This window comes from Anas platyrhynchos, chromosome 1 (genome assembly GCF_047663525.1).
Source record: "Anas platyrhynchos isolate ZD024472 breed Pekin duck chromosome 1, IASCAAS_PekinDuck_T2T, whole genome shotgun sequence".
Taxonomy (NCBI): Eukaryota; Metazoa; Chordata; class Aves; order Anseriformes; family Anatidae; genus Anas; species Anas platyrhynchos.
The window spans coordinates 152,349,525-152,362,184 of record NC_092587.1 but is presented as its reverse complement, the minus strand read 5'-3'; the positions used below and the strand labels follow the sequence as shown (position 1 = coordinate 152,362,184).

Here is a 12,660-nt window from a genome sequence, read left to right as displayed (position 1 = left end):
GCTGAACACAGCATCCCCTTCCTGTGTCTGTGCTCTGGGTCTAGACCAGGCACAAGAGTTGCTCTCCTGACCCAGAAAAGTGTTTCATTCAGTCATGTAATACTTCCAGGCAGCAGTAACTCCAGGATTTTTGCAGGGTCCTCTGGTATTGCTTTTTTTTCCCCAAAGGATGAAGAACTGGAAAAAAAGGGGATCAACCAAACTCTGAGAACTCATCACGTGGTGAAGTCCTATCCTTACAGCTGCTGTGCACTCTTATGGCACCTCCCACATTCCTCAAACAGTATTACACGTATTAGTGTCTCTTCTTGTCCTCCCTCCATAGCATGCTCTGATTTGCCCCCAGTGTGTGGTTACAGTAAAGACAAACTTTGCTCCTCTGATCTGGTACGATTGCTCCACTCTCACGAAAGCACACGGTGTCTAGGAAAGACTGAGAAAAGTTATTTTCAGATATGAGTAGCTGATGGTGGGTTTCAGCAACCATTACAATAAAGGCTGAGCAAGGTTTCCGTGCATTCAAAGGAAGTGTTTCTGCTCTTAATGGTATTTCTGTTTTGATGTGCTAGCAAGCTTGCATCTGGAGGGAAAAGAAACAGGCAAGAGTCCTTGAAAACTCCAACCATTTTTAAGTGTCTCTTCAGGCAAGTGAACCCCCCGGAGCTTCTTGGCCAGATCTTGTAGTACTATCGATGAATATCTACGTGACAGATGAATGGAGGAAAACCAACAATACAGAAGGGTGCTTTTCTAGGTCGTTCCCTTAGACAAAATCTCAGGACTCGTGTTGCAGCAGCAGTGCTGTGGTTGCCTGTTGCTTGGGCAAATCGTCACTGAAGAGGTGCTTTGGGACTGGAAACGTATTCCAAGGTCTTTGAAGATAACACTTGATGCATTTTAACTCTTTGGGGTCAAAATGAGTTTATCCTTTTGTTGTGCATCCTTTCCATGGCATGGAGGCACTGTTGTTTTTTCTGTTTGCGTGCACTTGTATTAGCATAGGGATCTGCGTGCTCCTGAGTGGCAAAGCAAACCACTGCCTCCTACCCTGAACCACCTGGAAACAAAACATTTCAGGAGCTGCGCCGTGTATCCGAGAGTGTTTATAGTTCTTCATGTCAATGGACAAGAATAAACTCGTCAACCACGCTGACATTTTGAGAAGCCTGAGAGTAGAAGTTTCCGTTACCCATGTGATGTTCCCTGTGGGTGACTGTCACATTAATGGCTCGGTTGCTTCTGTGGCTTTTCACTTGGTGACGTGCTTAAAAAAATAAATACCTCTCTGCTATAACAAGGTTTAAAGTGTCTGAGCTGGCAGCTAAAAGGAGGATTGTATCCGAAATGTGTTTGAGCTTTGGGGTTGGGTTCTGGTGGTGGTGTTTGAACAGAATTAAACTGGGAATGAATTTGATGTGATAAAGTATTGTAATGTGTATTAACTGCAGTGTAACAGTGATCAAATGATATGGAAATCGGAATGAAATCTAAATGCAAGCATAAAAGCTATACAGAAATATTAAGTCCTGGAAGGAAATCCTATGATTTGCCTAATGTGTGGGTTTGTTTTTTTTGTAACGTGATCATTTTGTGAAAATTTTGATAGGATTAATGAATTGTTGTAAACAATACTTAAACTCATGAACTCATGTAAATATATTTAATAGTAAAACACCAAGTTTGATGAAACTTTGGTTCAGGAATGTCTACCACTGTTTTCTAAAGGGGTTGCTTTCAAATACCTGTTGTATCCAGGTTAAAAAGCTGACCTTTTCACATGAAGAAGTATTAACTAAGTTAAGTTAACCAACAGAGCATTGGTTTTCAAGTGAATGTGTTGTGTGCACAGTAACTTTCACAGCTGGAGGCAGCTCCAGCTTGTTTCCCTGTGGTGTTTTCAGTACTCTGATGGCTTCGCACTTTTTTTTAAGCATTAAACTAAATCAGACAAATGAATAATTTAAAAAAATAATAATAAAGGACATCTAATGACTATAGACCTTATTTCTGAGAGCAAGAAAATGCAAAGAAAGAGACTAAATAGAAGGATGGATAATTTTCTTGCATTACAGAAAATCAGCCGGGCTTGCTGCCCTCCCGATATGACACCTGTGGCAGTTCCTGAAGTCATCAGGTAGTGCTTGGATGAGGATCATGCTTACATTACATAGCAATCACCCTATTTTTGGTGGCAGCAGGACTGTGCCATGATTAAAATCTTGGCTTTGGTGGCTCTTACCATCTTCCTTGCTGTTTTGTTGCAGCCACTACGCCAACAGCTGAGGATGAATGGCTGAATATCTATTTACAAGGGAAGTTGATCAGATAAAAAATGAAGCAATGCACTACTGTTTTCCAATCACTTGTCCAAATGTCAGAGGTTTTTCTCTAAAATGGCTCCTTTTTGTTTGTTTTCTGTCTTTAAGATAAAGCACCTTTGTCAAAGAGCCTGTTATTAGTCCCAAGTGCCATCTCGATCCTGTTGACTCTGCTCTTCCAACATTACCAGAAGTTCTTTGCATACAACCTACAAGCTATAAAAGAGGATTTTCAGGTAAGGGTCAGTTAATTTTGTGTGGAAAGAGACTGCAAAATACTCTCTTCTGTGCCATTTTCCCCAGTCTATTTCTCCTCTGGTTCTTTACCTTTGTTTACTGTTGCAGAGCAGCTGGCTCTTAGCTTTTATTATGTCACCCCAGTAGGCCACTGTGTGTAACAGGCCATTACCTACTTTTGGTTGAAGTGAGAAAAACTGATCTGAAACCATCAACATGGCCTTTCACTTCTCGCTTTTGTCTGCGAAATGCTTGTTTTTCTGTCGTCTCTCCTTCCAGCCACTGCCAGTTGGGAAGCTTGCTGTGAACCAAGCGTGACTTAACCTCTGTAGTAATATAAGAGTTTTGGTATGAATGACAATATCTTCTTCTGCTTAGTTTTTGAGGATATTGTATTCAGCTGCTCTGGATAATACACCATTTATTTTAACATCAGAGGCCATAACTTTCACACTGTAACTTCTGCTACAGTAAGTTATGGGAAACTAAAATTTTCCTGTTGAGGAGAACTGCTGCTTCTCATTCGGGAATCCCAAGTCGGAGTATTTGTCACGCTCCAAAGTAACCGGCTGATCTGGTTAACTGTCTTACTAGGTGTTTGTAGCTTATTCCCAGTTCAAACTGGGAAACCTTATCTTTTGGGCATTACACCTTGTAAGACTTTGTTCTGAGCTTAATTAAGGGATCTTTGATACCTTAACTGGAATCCTTAATTGATATTATGCCAGTTGTAGCATATAGAAGTGACTAGATAAAGTGTTTTAAAAGGAAATTTTGTGGTTTGGAGTTTGTTCTTTGACGTTTGTCTTTAGAAGTCTTCTCTTTCCATTTGTCTGAGCTGCTGAAGAAGATCAGTAGCTGTGTCTTATTCAAAGAAACCATCTTTATTGTGTCTTAAAGGGTAAACTTTTGTGAGTATCTTCTATAAAGCTACGACTTTTATTGTGATGCTTTGGGGAATTTATAGGGTGTTGTCTTTTCTTTCCCAAAATAACTGTTTCATTTATTGTCATAGTAAGCTATCTGATGTGTAATTGTGTCTGCATATCCTCAAGATCAGGGAGAATATACCACTAAGCTCCTACCTGAAAATACCACTAAGCTCCTACCTGCTGCTAATATTCATAATTCAGCGTATCAGATATTAACACCTGATAAAGCTGGTGCAGAGCATAGGAAGTAAAGCCTGCAGTTTGCGAGCGCTTTTGGTTTGGAAGGCAAAGCATGATGTACTGTTGAAAACTAGAAGATCTTTATCTCCATAACGGAGACCCTCCAGAGCAGTGAAGAAGCTGTGTGTGAAATGAAGTTACGTTAGGGTGAGGTATTTTTTAGGCTAGCTGAAGTAAAGAGGAATTAGATGTAGAAGCCTGGAGGTCCGTGAGAGGGCAATTCAGTTAGTGTGTCCTGAAATGTTCAGCTGGAGGGATACAGCCCTGCCAGTTTGGTGTTTAGGAGAGCTTCTGGCTAGGTTTTAATGCTGGCCGTCTTGATATGGGATGACTGGAACTGTGAGGTCCCACCTCTTTCTTCTTGTTCAGTCTTTTACTATACTAGGGAAATTAGGAACAGAAGTATTGGTTGAGGCGTAAAGGCCTTGAGTGGAGAATGCCTAGCAGGCTGTGACTTAGGAACGGGAGCTAGGAGAGCCAAACCTGAGCTGGAAACCAGCAAGGAAGATGAAGCTCAACAAGGATGGTTTCTGGATGCACATCTGCATCCAGAAAAATCCAGGTAACATCAGGCCATTTGTCCTTACCTTGGTCCCTGGGAAGGTTGAGGAGCAAATCTTCTTGGGAGCTGTTTCTTTGGGGTTCACATGTGGGACATTGTGAAGAGACTGCTGAGGCTTGTCAGGCTTTCAGACTGCTGTTGTCTGCTGCTCTTCTACATGGGCATCAGTGACTCTCAGCATGGCTGTATGGCTCTGAGGATGATGGCCAAGGACGTGGAGGTCAGTGTGCTGTTTTCCTCGATCCAGCTGATGAGGAGGAAGATCTCCAGGTGGAGAGAACAGATGCTGTGGGTCAACGGTTGAGTGTACAGCTGGTGTCAGCAAAAGGGGGCTGGGTTTTGTGCCCATGGCACTGTCTCTGAGGTTTACTTGGAAGAGGTGGGATTCACCTGACCAATTCCAAGCCTCTGAGACCAGTGTGAAAGTCTACAGCAAAAAAGAGTAAAACTCACTGGAGGAGGATCAGGCTAGGGAACATTTAAACTAATTGCACATATGCAAGTCCATGGGACCTGGTGTAGTACATCCACAAGTTTTGGAGGACTTGGCTCATGTCATTGTGAGGCTACTCTGGATTATCTTTGACAGGTCATTGTGATCAGGGAAGGTTCCTGGGGGCTGAAGGAAAGCAGGTGTTATTCCTGTCTTCAGGAAAGGCAAGAAAATAAATTTGGGGAACTACAGGTTCTACCTGTAACCTACCAAAGGAACTACCAAATTCCGTGGGAACGTGATGAAGCAAATCTTCTTAGAAATCATTTTCAGGCACACAAAGAACAAGCTGCAAAGTTGACCAGCTGGAAAGCAGTTTTACAGAAAAGTCCCTGAGAGTCTCAGTGGAGAACAAGATGAACACGAGACAGCAAATGCAGCACTGTGGCTAGAAGGGCTGACAGCATCGTGGGCTGCCGTAGGAAGGCCATCACAAGGAGGTCAAGTGGAGCCATCTTTCCCTTCTACTCAGCCCTGGTGAGACCATATCTGGAGTGCTGTCCTTTGTTTTGGGCTTGTGAGCATGAGGTAGAACTGAGTATTATGCTGGGAAGAGTCTACTGGAAGGCCACTAATACAGTAGGAGGCTACAGCACTTGACTTACAGGGACGTCCTTTCCCACCTCTGCTGCTCTGTGTTTCTATGAAACTGGAGTGTGTCCACCAAGACAGCGCTGGAGTATGTGACATAGAAGGAGAGACTGAGAGAACTGGCTGTGCCCAGATCTTGAGAAAAGAAGGCAGAGAGGAGACACCTTATTGCTGTCTTACAAGTAGCTGCTTGAGAAGCTGGAGCTGGATTCGACTTGGAGGTGCACTGCTGTAGAGCAAGAGGTAACAGACACAAGTTGAACATGGGAAATTTTGCCTAGATAAAAGGATTTGGTTTATTTTTTTTCTTAACCATGGGGATGACCAAGAACTACAAGTTGCCAAGAGAGGTTGAGGAACCTCCATCTTTGAAGATGTTCAGGACTTGACTGGATGTGGCCTCAAGCAAGCTGATCTACTTAGACCTACTGAGGGCAGAACACTGGATTAGATGGTCTCTGGAGCTCACTTCAAAAATATTTTTTTCTATAACTCTGCAATTTGCGTGTTATTTTCTTTTTTATTTGCAAATGTGAAGTAGGGACATGAAAATTTGAGTTGATTAAAATTGCAGGTTTGTTTTAGCAGGTGGACCTCTTCCTTGAAAACATTTTGTTTTTGAACAGACTTCCTGAACTCTTTAATGTTCAAGTCCCTTATTTTCCTTCTTACGTGCTGCACTACATTTCTGTTATTTTGACTTCAGTATTACATGTATATTCACTCGGAGCACAAACTCTCTAAAGAATTCTGTGAGGACAGAGAGACTTAACATGGCAATGTTTAACCTTCTAGATTTGGAGACTTGTATGTGGGAGAGCAATATGTCTTGATCTGAAAGACACATTCTGCAGCAGTCTGCTCATTTACAACTTTAGAATTTTTGAAAGAAGATACGGCAGCAGAAAATTTTCGGTAAGTTCCAGTTTTGTTTTGTTTTGTTTTAACAGAAATTGTTTTCTGCGCTGTTCAGAATCTTGTCGTATTGGATTAATATTACAATTTTTATTAGTAATATTTTGTATGGAAATATATGCTAAGAGGTTTTAAAGTGAATTGGGTTTCCTGAAGTAAAAATTTATATTTGTAACGTGTTATGATCAGTGGTTCGTTCTAAGTTTGTATCAGTTGAAAGTTATCAGACCCATAGAATTTGATTTTGGAACCAAACTCTTTTTTATTCTTCAGTACCTAAACATTTAGATCTGAATATACGCTGTGCTAAAAATTGTTTGTATTGGTAGAACTACTATAGTGCTTTTCTTATGTATTAAGAGATATATTAAATTCTTATTTTTAAACCGTTGAATTAATTCAATTCAAACTTTTTTTTCCAGTCCTTTTTACTGGGTGCTTGGATGCTCTCAGCTTTGTTTGATCTTCTCCTGGTAGAAATTGCTCAGTATGTATTTGGCATCACCATCAGCAGCTTGCCTTCTGGTTTGTAAGTAACTCCTAATGAACTGGTTATTTGAGGCATGGTTTTAAGGGAATATTGGGTGCACATTTTAATTAAAAAACTTTCTTTGTGTAACCTAAATGTAGTCCTCTTTTGAACTACGGTTTAAATGTTTGTGGTATAACTAGTACATTTTCCAACATTTGTTTTGCAGTTGTGATCTGGGGTTAACTTGTTCAAAACACTTGATGATGTATCCATTGTGTTAGGCCCAGATCTACTGTCAGCATGATCGGAAAGTGGCTTACAACGCACAAATTATTGCCATAGTTATTTTCGTTCTGTTCAGGAAACCTGAAAACTGAAATCAGTTTAGTGCTGATTTCTTTCTTAAATAAAAAGATAACTCTAATTCATATATTTATGTTAATTTTTAACTGCATACACAATTATATGCACTTCATACAGGTATTTCATATGTGTCTTTGAAAAACCTGAGTGCTGGAGCGCATGATTTCATTTACTGTTTGCATGTGAAGTTCTTAAAGCTTTAAGGTGCTTAGCGGTTGAGTTTTGTGTAACCTATATTTGACATTTCTGCAGTTAATAATAGGAGGTGTATGTGCTATGGTAGAACCGTAGAGCTTGCAGAGCCTTTGTGGTTACGTTTCTGATAAGCAAGATGAGCCTGCCTCATAAGACTTGAGTTCCCATGTGTTGCATGCTCTGAGGTAGCAATAAAAGCTCATGGAGCAAGATTTTTAATACCAAACACTATACCAGGTTTTCTGATCTTTACTTTTTTGGTGTGACTCTTGACAGTAGCTAAAGGCTGATTTAACGAGGAAGAAAAAGCGTATGTTTGATGTTAGAAAAATACATTTCTTGTAGTATGTGAGTATTCAAAGGGAGTCTAAAGCTTGACTAGTGCTGCAGTTACTCACCATGTTTGCTACTTTGATGGTTTTTAGCTGGGATGTAAGCTACTAGTATGTCTAGACAAACTCAATGTTTTAATCCGTGTAAAAAGATACATTGTACAAGAGCAGAGTGTAATTAATGTGCACATCACACCCACAGGGAACTAATGAACAGTTCAACTACCGTGCTTTTATCTGTGACTGCCAGAGCTGCTGTCAGTTAGCAGAAATCTGTGTCAAAGAAAATTTTAGGTGAAAGAAATGTTTCCTCCGTGTTCATCCTCTTTTAATCATATTGACGTATTGATCTTGACAGAATGAAGCTGATTTTAGGAGTGTGGGATATGCAACTGTTCTGTGATTGTTAGGCTGTGTAAATGTAACAATGTATGATACATTGCATCACAGGTTTTCAGTGTTGTCTGTGTTTTATTACATTAATAGTCACTTTTTGTTGTCTGGCAATATTCACAGTTTTCTGAGATGACAGAAGTGGTGGACAGTTTCACACAGCTACTAGGATTTAATTCATTTCAGATTTACAGAAGCTGTTGAGCAAATATGAAGAGGTGGCATTATAATTCTACGTCTCTCATACAGTGCAACAAACGTCTCTTATTTCTGGCTACAGAACATTTTTCAGTGTAGCCAAAATGCTAGAATTTGAGAAAAGAATCACTTGTTTACGCTACAAAACTCCCCCAGTTTTCCTCTCTTTATATCATTTCGCTGTTCACATTACTGAGTGACCTTACACTTGCAGTTCGAAAACTCTTCCTGCGCACACTTCGAAGGTAGTTGCGATACAGGATCACACTGATGACTCTAGCCTGGAACTGTTTGGAAACAATATAGTACAGTATAACGTCCAAGCAGGTACTGAGATTCATGAGGAAGGTGGTGAAGGCTGCCCAGGGATTGTAAGTTGTGTCTTCGTTCTGCAGCATCATGAAGGCGAAGCAAATGTGGAAGGGCACAAAGCAGACGAGTACTTGAGCAATCAGAGTAACTATGATTCTTATGGATCTCTCCTTGGCCTTAGGCTTCAGTTTGGAAGTCTTGCCACGGATAAAATTGTAAATAATGACGAGGTAACACCCCATCATGATAACCAAGGGAATCAGAAAGAAAAATATCAATCGGGAAAAGTTCAACATATTTATTTCCCTCAAATGGATGATATCGAGCATTTTCAGGCAGGTGGTCGAATTCGAGGCTTTGTCTGGATCAGAATGTAGAAACAGCAGTGGGGAAGTTGTTGCAAGGGTCATTATCCAGATGCCAGTGCAAGCCAGCAGAGCTTTTTTTGTGTTTTTCAGTTCCTTGACGTGCTTGGGCTGGACAATAGCCATAAATCTGTCTACGCTTATAAAAGCAAGCAACCACAGAGCAATGGCTGGGTAAAATACAGTCAAAGCGCTGATGAGCCGACAGAATGTGTCTCCAAAAGGCCATGTTTCTTTCCCGTGGTAGACTATCCGAAAAGGCAAGGAAAATATAAAAATCATGTCAAGCAGCGCCACGTTGATCATATATACAGTTATCGTCGTTCGCTTCTTGGTAGTGCAGCTGAAAACCCATAGTGCGGTGGCGTTCACTAACAATCCCACTGTGAATATAAAGCTGTAGAAGACCAGTGATGCAATCCTGTATTCTTCAGGGTGGTGATTTCCAGGCATCATGTTGTAACTGAATTCAGGAACAGTTGTTGCACCCCATAAGAACCCTGAAAATAGATCAAGTAGGAAAAATTATTCTCAGACAAGCAGAAACTGTCTTTAAAAACAAAGGGGGATTTTCGTAGGATGGGGTTTAACAATGACTACAGATCCATACCATGCCATGAAGAAAGTTTGTGTACTGCCAGGCTTGTGAGGAATAGTATGGATAAGCTGGTTTTAATGAAATATGCTGAATTCCTTCAGAGGAATGAGAAAGTCAGGATTGCCCAACTATTTTGAATGTGCTTCAGTAGCTGATAATTAGATAGAAACAGCTGTGACTGAAGTAAGAGAGCTATTTTCTAAAGAGACTGTTTTTTTTCAAGTTGCCCCTGTTGAAAAATTAATGAGTAGTTACGAAAAGAAATAAGGGAGCGCGGCATGTAGTGACATTTGGATATGCAAAATGAAGTATTTGCTTTGCATTTTATTTGTGTGGGAACTACTTAGATCCCAAAAGAATAGGTGCATGCTGTTGCTCATAAAAGCCATTAGAAAGCTATCTCAATAGCTCTGTAGGTTCGAATAAAGTATTTAATCCCAGGGCTTCAGAGTGAGCCATCTGACATACGGACGAGATGAATAGGTTTATAGCCTTCCCATTTAAAACAAAATGAAAAGATGGGAAGCAGCACAAACTCCAACCAGCGCCTGTGTGAACAGCACTTTTTGGGAAGAGTTGGTTGCTGAGGTAGGTATTTGCCAGCTGCCCCAGAGGCAGCAGCGTTGCTTCCTTCAGCTAGGAGTTTGAAATCTGAAATGGCATTGTGCAAGCTCAGCTTCTGAGGGCAGAAAGAGCTTGTCCCCTGGTTTGCTCTGGAGCTATTTGAGGATGCCAGAACGTACTTGGTGGTTGCATGGGTGCTTTTTGTTAACCCACCCTTCCTCCACTTTCCTGTCTCTCGGTTTTATCACCATTCTGTGAATTTGCATGGGAGGGTTTGTCCTGTTTGACCCTTTACCCAACCCTGTGGCAACTTTGTGAAGAGGAGAAGGAAAGAGTGAGTTTGTTGTTTGTCCGACCTTCCTACCTGTGACAAACAGCTACGTAACTCCTACAGCAGCATGTAGGCACCACAGCTTTCTCAAGAGAAGAATGATGCATGGTTCCTGTGAGCTTTACACCCCAGAGTGGAGAATGCATTAAACAGAAGCTCACTGTTACACCTCCTATATTCTGTGCTTTCATTGCAGTGCCTACCAGGTATTTTACACAGTGCTATAGGAACTTCTATAATGGTTTGAACCAGCATCTGCTTGGGGTATAGCACATGCTTGTAGCTCTGTTGAAATATTATTGATCATACTGTCCCACTTTTATTACTGTTACTTAAAATTGTCCACATATTGCTAGAAAAAAAACCATTTAAACTCTTAAAAATGCATTTTAAGAGTTTGGCACCATTGGAAATGCTTGAGAAACCTCCTTTCAAAACAGCATGGCCCCAGCTATTTCAGCAAGGCTGTGTGAGGCATATAATAAACATGTGCTAATGTTTAATGCGAAAAAATCTTAAATATGTGTATAGTTAAAGTCCTCATAAACTTAAAAACAACAACAACAGCAAATCCTCAGAATCCTCTTCTTCTCCTTGTGATTTCTCTTGTGATTACTACCCATACCAAGATCCTGACGGACTTAGCAGGTAAACTGAGCACTAATATTAGGACAGGTAGAAGAATTTACTCTTTATAGATGAGTGTTAATAAGTAACGTGGGTTTTGCTTTTGCTCTTCTCCCTTTTGGACCTGCAGTGACTGTAGTAGTTTTTAGTCAGGTCCTGCTCCTGAAATGACCTGCAGGTTGATGTTGATGGGAAGAGGGGAAGCTGAATCTGACTCAAGCTTGTAACCGGAAAACCTGTGGCTTATTTGCAGGTTATTTCAAGGTTGTGCCAATTTTGAGATGCATCAAAGAATGGACATGTTCTAACAGCAAGGTCTTACAACTTGGTTTAGTTGTTGAAGTCGGTGTTTCCAAACATTGTGGGTTTAAATGCGTATCAGCATTGTCATAATGCCCAAGCAGATCCTCAGGTGCCTGCGGTTGGACAGTTCTGCTCTAGATGTTAGATTTCATAATGGGAACACTTCTATAGATAAAAGCACTCGCCGAATTCCTTGGAATTGCTGGTGTACAGGTGTCTGGTGTAGTTTTGAGTGACTGACCTGATGTTTGTCCATACAGTTTCTCAATTTCTCAACCTGCTCTAGTTTCTCAGTTATGGCTGAGGTCCTTAACGACTAACATGAATCGTAAAGCCCGTATGGGTGCTACATACAAGAACACAAACTTTCAGGACAAAATCAGAATTAATTCTTTTCCTCTAGATTTTTACTACGAGTGAGGGAACAGTGATTCTGTTTAAAGGATCGTCTGTGTACCTCTTTGTCCAAACCTCCCATCCCCTTTTATTTTCTCTGCGTATCCCTTACACTTTCACACATTTCCATGAGGAGGATATGGCCTCCAGGGAATCACAGAGAGATCAAGCAACAAGATTATAGATTAATAAATGACTATGTTTAATAACTAAAAGCATAAATAAGTATATTACCAGTAAATACAAATATTTGTTTTCATTAAAGATTTTTAAATCTATTGTAAAAATCCTGAACAACAGCGCTTATGGGACTGTTTCTGCAAATGCATTCATTTTGCTTTAAATGTTATTTATAGAAAGCTGCTGATAATTCAGAGGTGTTAAGTGCATTAACAACTTACATTTCTATTCATTAGTCCTACAATATTAGCCTGTGTTCAGCCTCTGAAGAAAGGAGTCTACCTTAGCACCATACTAACATCCGAGTCACTTTGCTGGTACTACATAATGGTTCGTTACTTACCTTTTGTGCACTACAGAGTTTCTTCAGCGATGCTCGTCTCATAGCCCCGAATCTGTAGAAGGTTTGGACTTCCTCTTCTGTGCTCAGCTTCACTATGCTAAAATAGCTCTTTGCAGGCAGGAAGCAGTGACGCAGTCCAGCCAGTTCAGAGCTTTTTTATTGGTCATGCATAAATGTTGCTTGTGAATATTTCACATACATATGTATGAACTTGCAGTATGTGTGAACTAATAGTTCTGGTGCCTTTTATAACATTTCCAGTGTAGTCAGGTTAGACTTTTGTACTATATATTCTTTTAAAATTTTGAATTATTTGTGGTATAATGCAAGCATTTTGGGGGTTGATGCTTGTACACAAAGGCAACTGCAAGAATATACATCTTGGTTATGTAAAAATTTC

The 12,660-nt window shown here is 40.5% G+C and overlaps 2 protein-coding genes across 2 annotated transcripts in view; one reads left to right on the top strand and one right to left on the bottom strand.

The window, feature by feature from the left end:
• UBAC2 (UBA domain containing 2) overlaps nucleotides 1-12,660 on the top strand; it is an 86,534-nt gene that overhangs the window by 2,613 nt on the left and 71,261 nt on the right. The window contains exons 2-4 of the mRNA XM_027443585.3: nucleotides 2,427-2,554; nucleotides 6,169-6,288; nucleotides 6,711-6,817. Of these exons, the coding sequence (XP_027299386.1) occupies nucleotides 2,427-2,554; nucleotides 6,169-6,288; nucleotides 6,711-6,817 (355 nt within the window). The remainder of the gene's footprint in view (nucleotides 1-2,426; nucleotides 2,555-6,168; nucleotides 6,289-6,710; nucleotides 6,818-12,660) is intronic.
• On the bottom strand, nucleotides 8,102-12,448 carry GPR18 (G protein-coupled receptor 18). Its single transcript, XM_038173445.2, has 2 exons — nucleotides 12,261-12,448; nucleotides 8,102-9,418 (listed from the first exon to the last, which is right to left on the bottom strand). Exon 2 carries the CDS (start codon nucleotides 9,372-9,374, stop codon nucleotides 8,409-8,411), a length of 966 nt encoding a protein of 321 aa, XP_038029373.1. The 5' UTR covers nucleotides 9,375-9,418; nucleotides 12,261-12,448; the 3' UTR covers nucleotides 8,102-8,408.

Coding starts and splice junctions, on each gene's coding strand:
- GPR18 (XM_038173445.2), bottom strand. CDS start 9,374: ATGATGCCTGGAAATCACCACCCTGAAGAATACAGGATTGCATCACTG.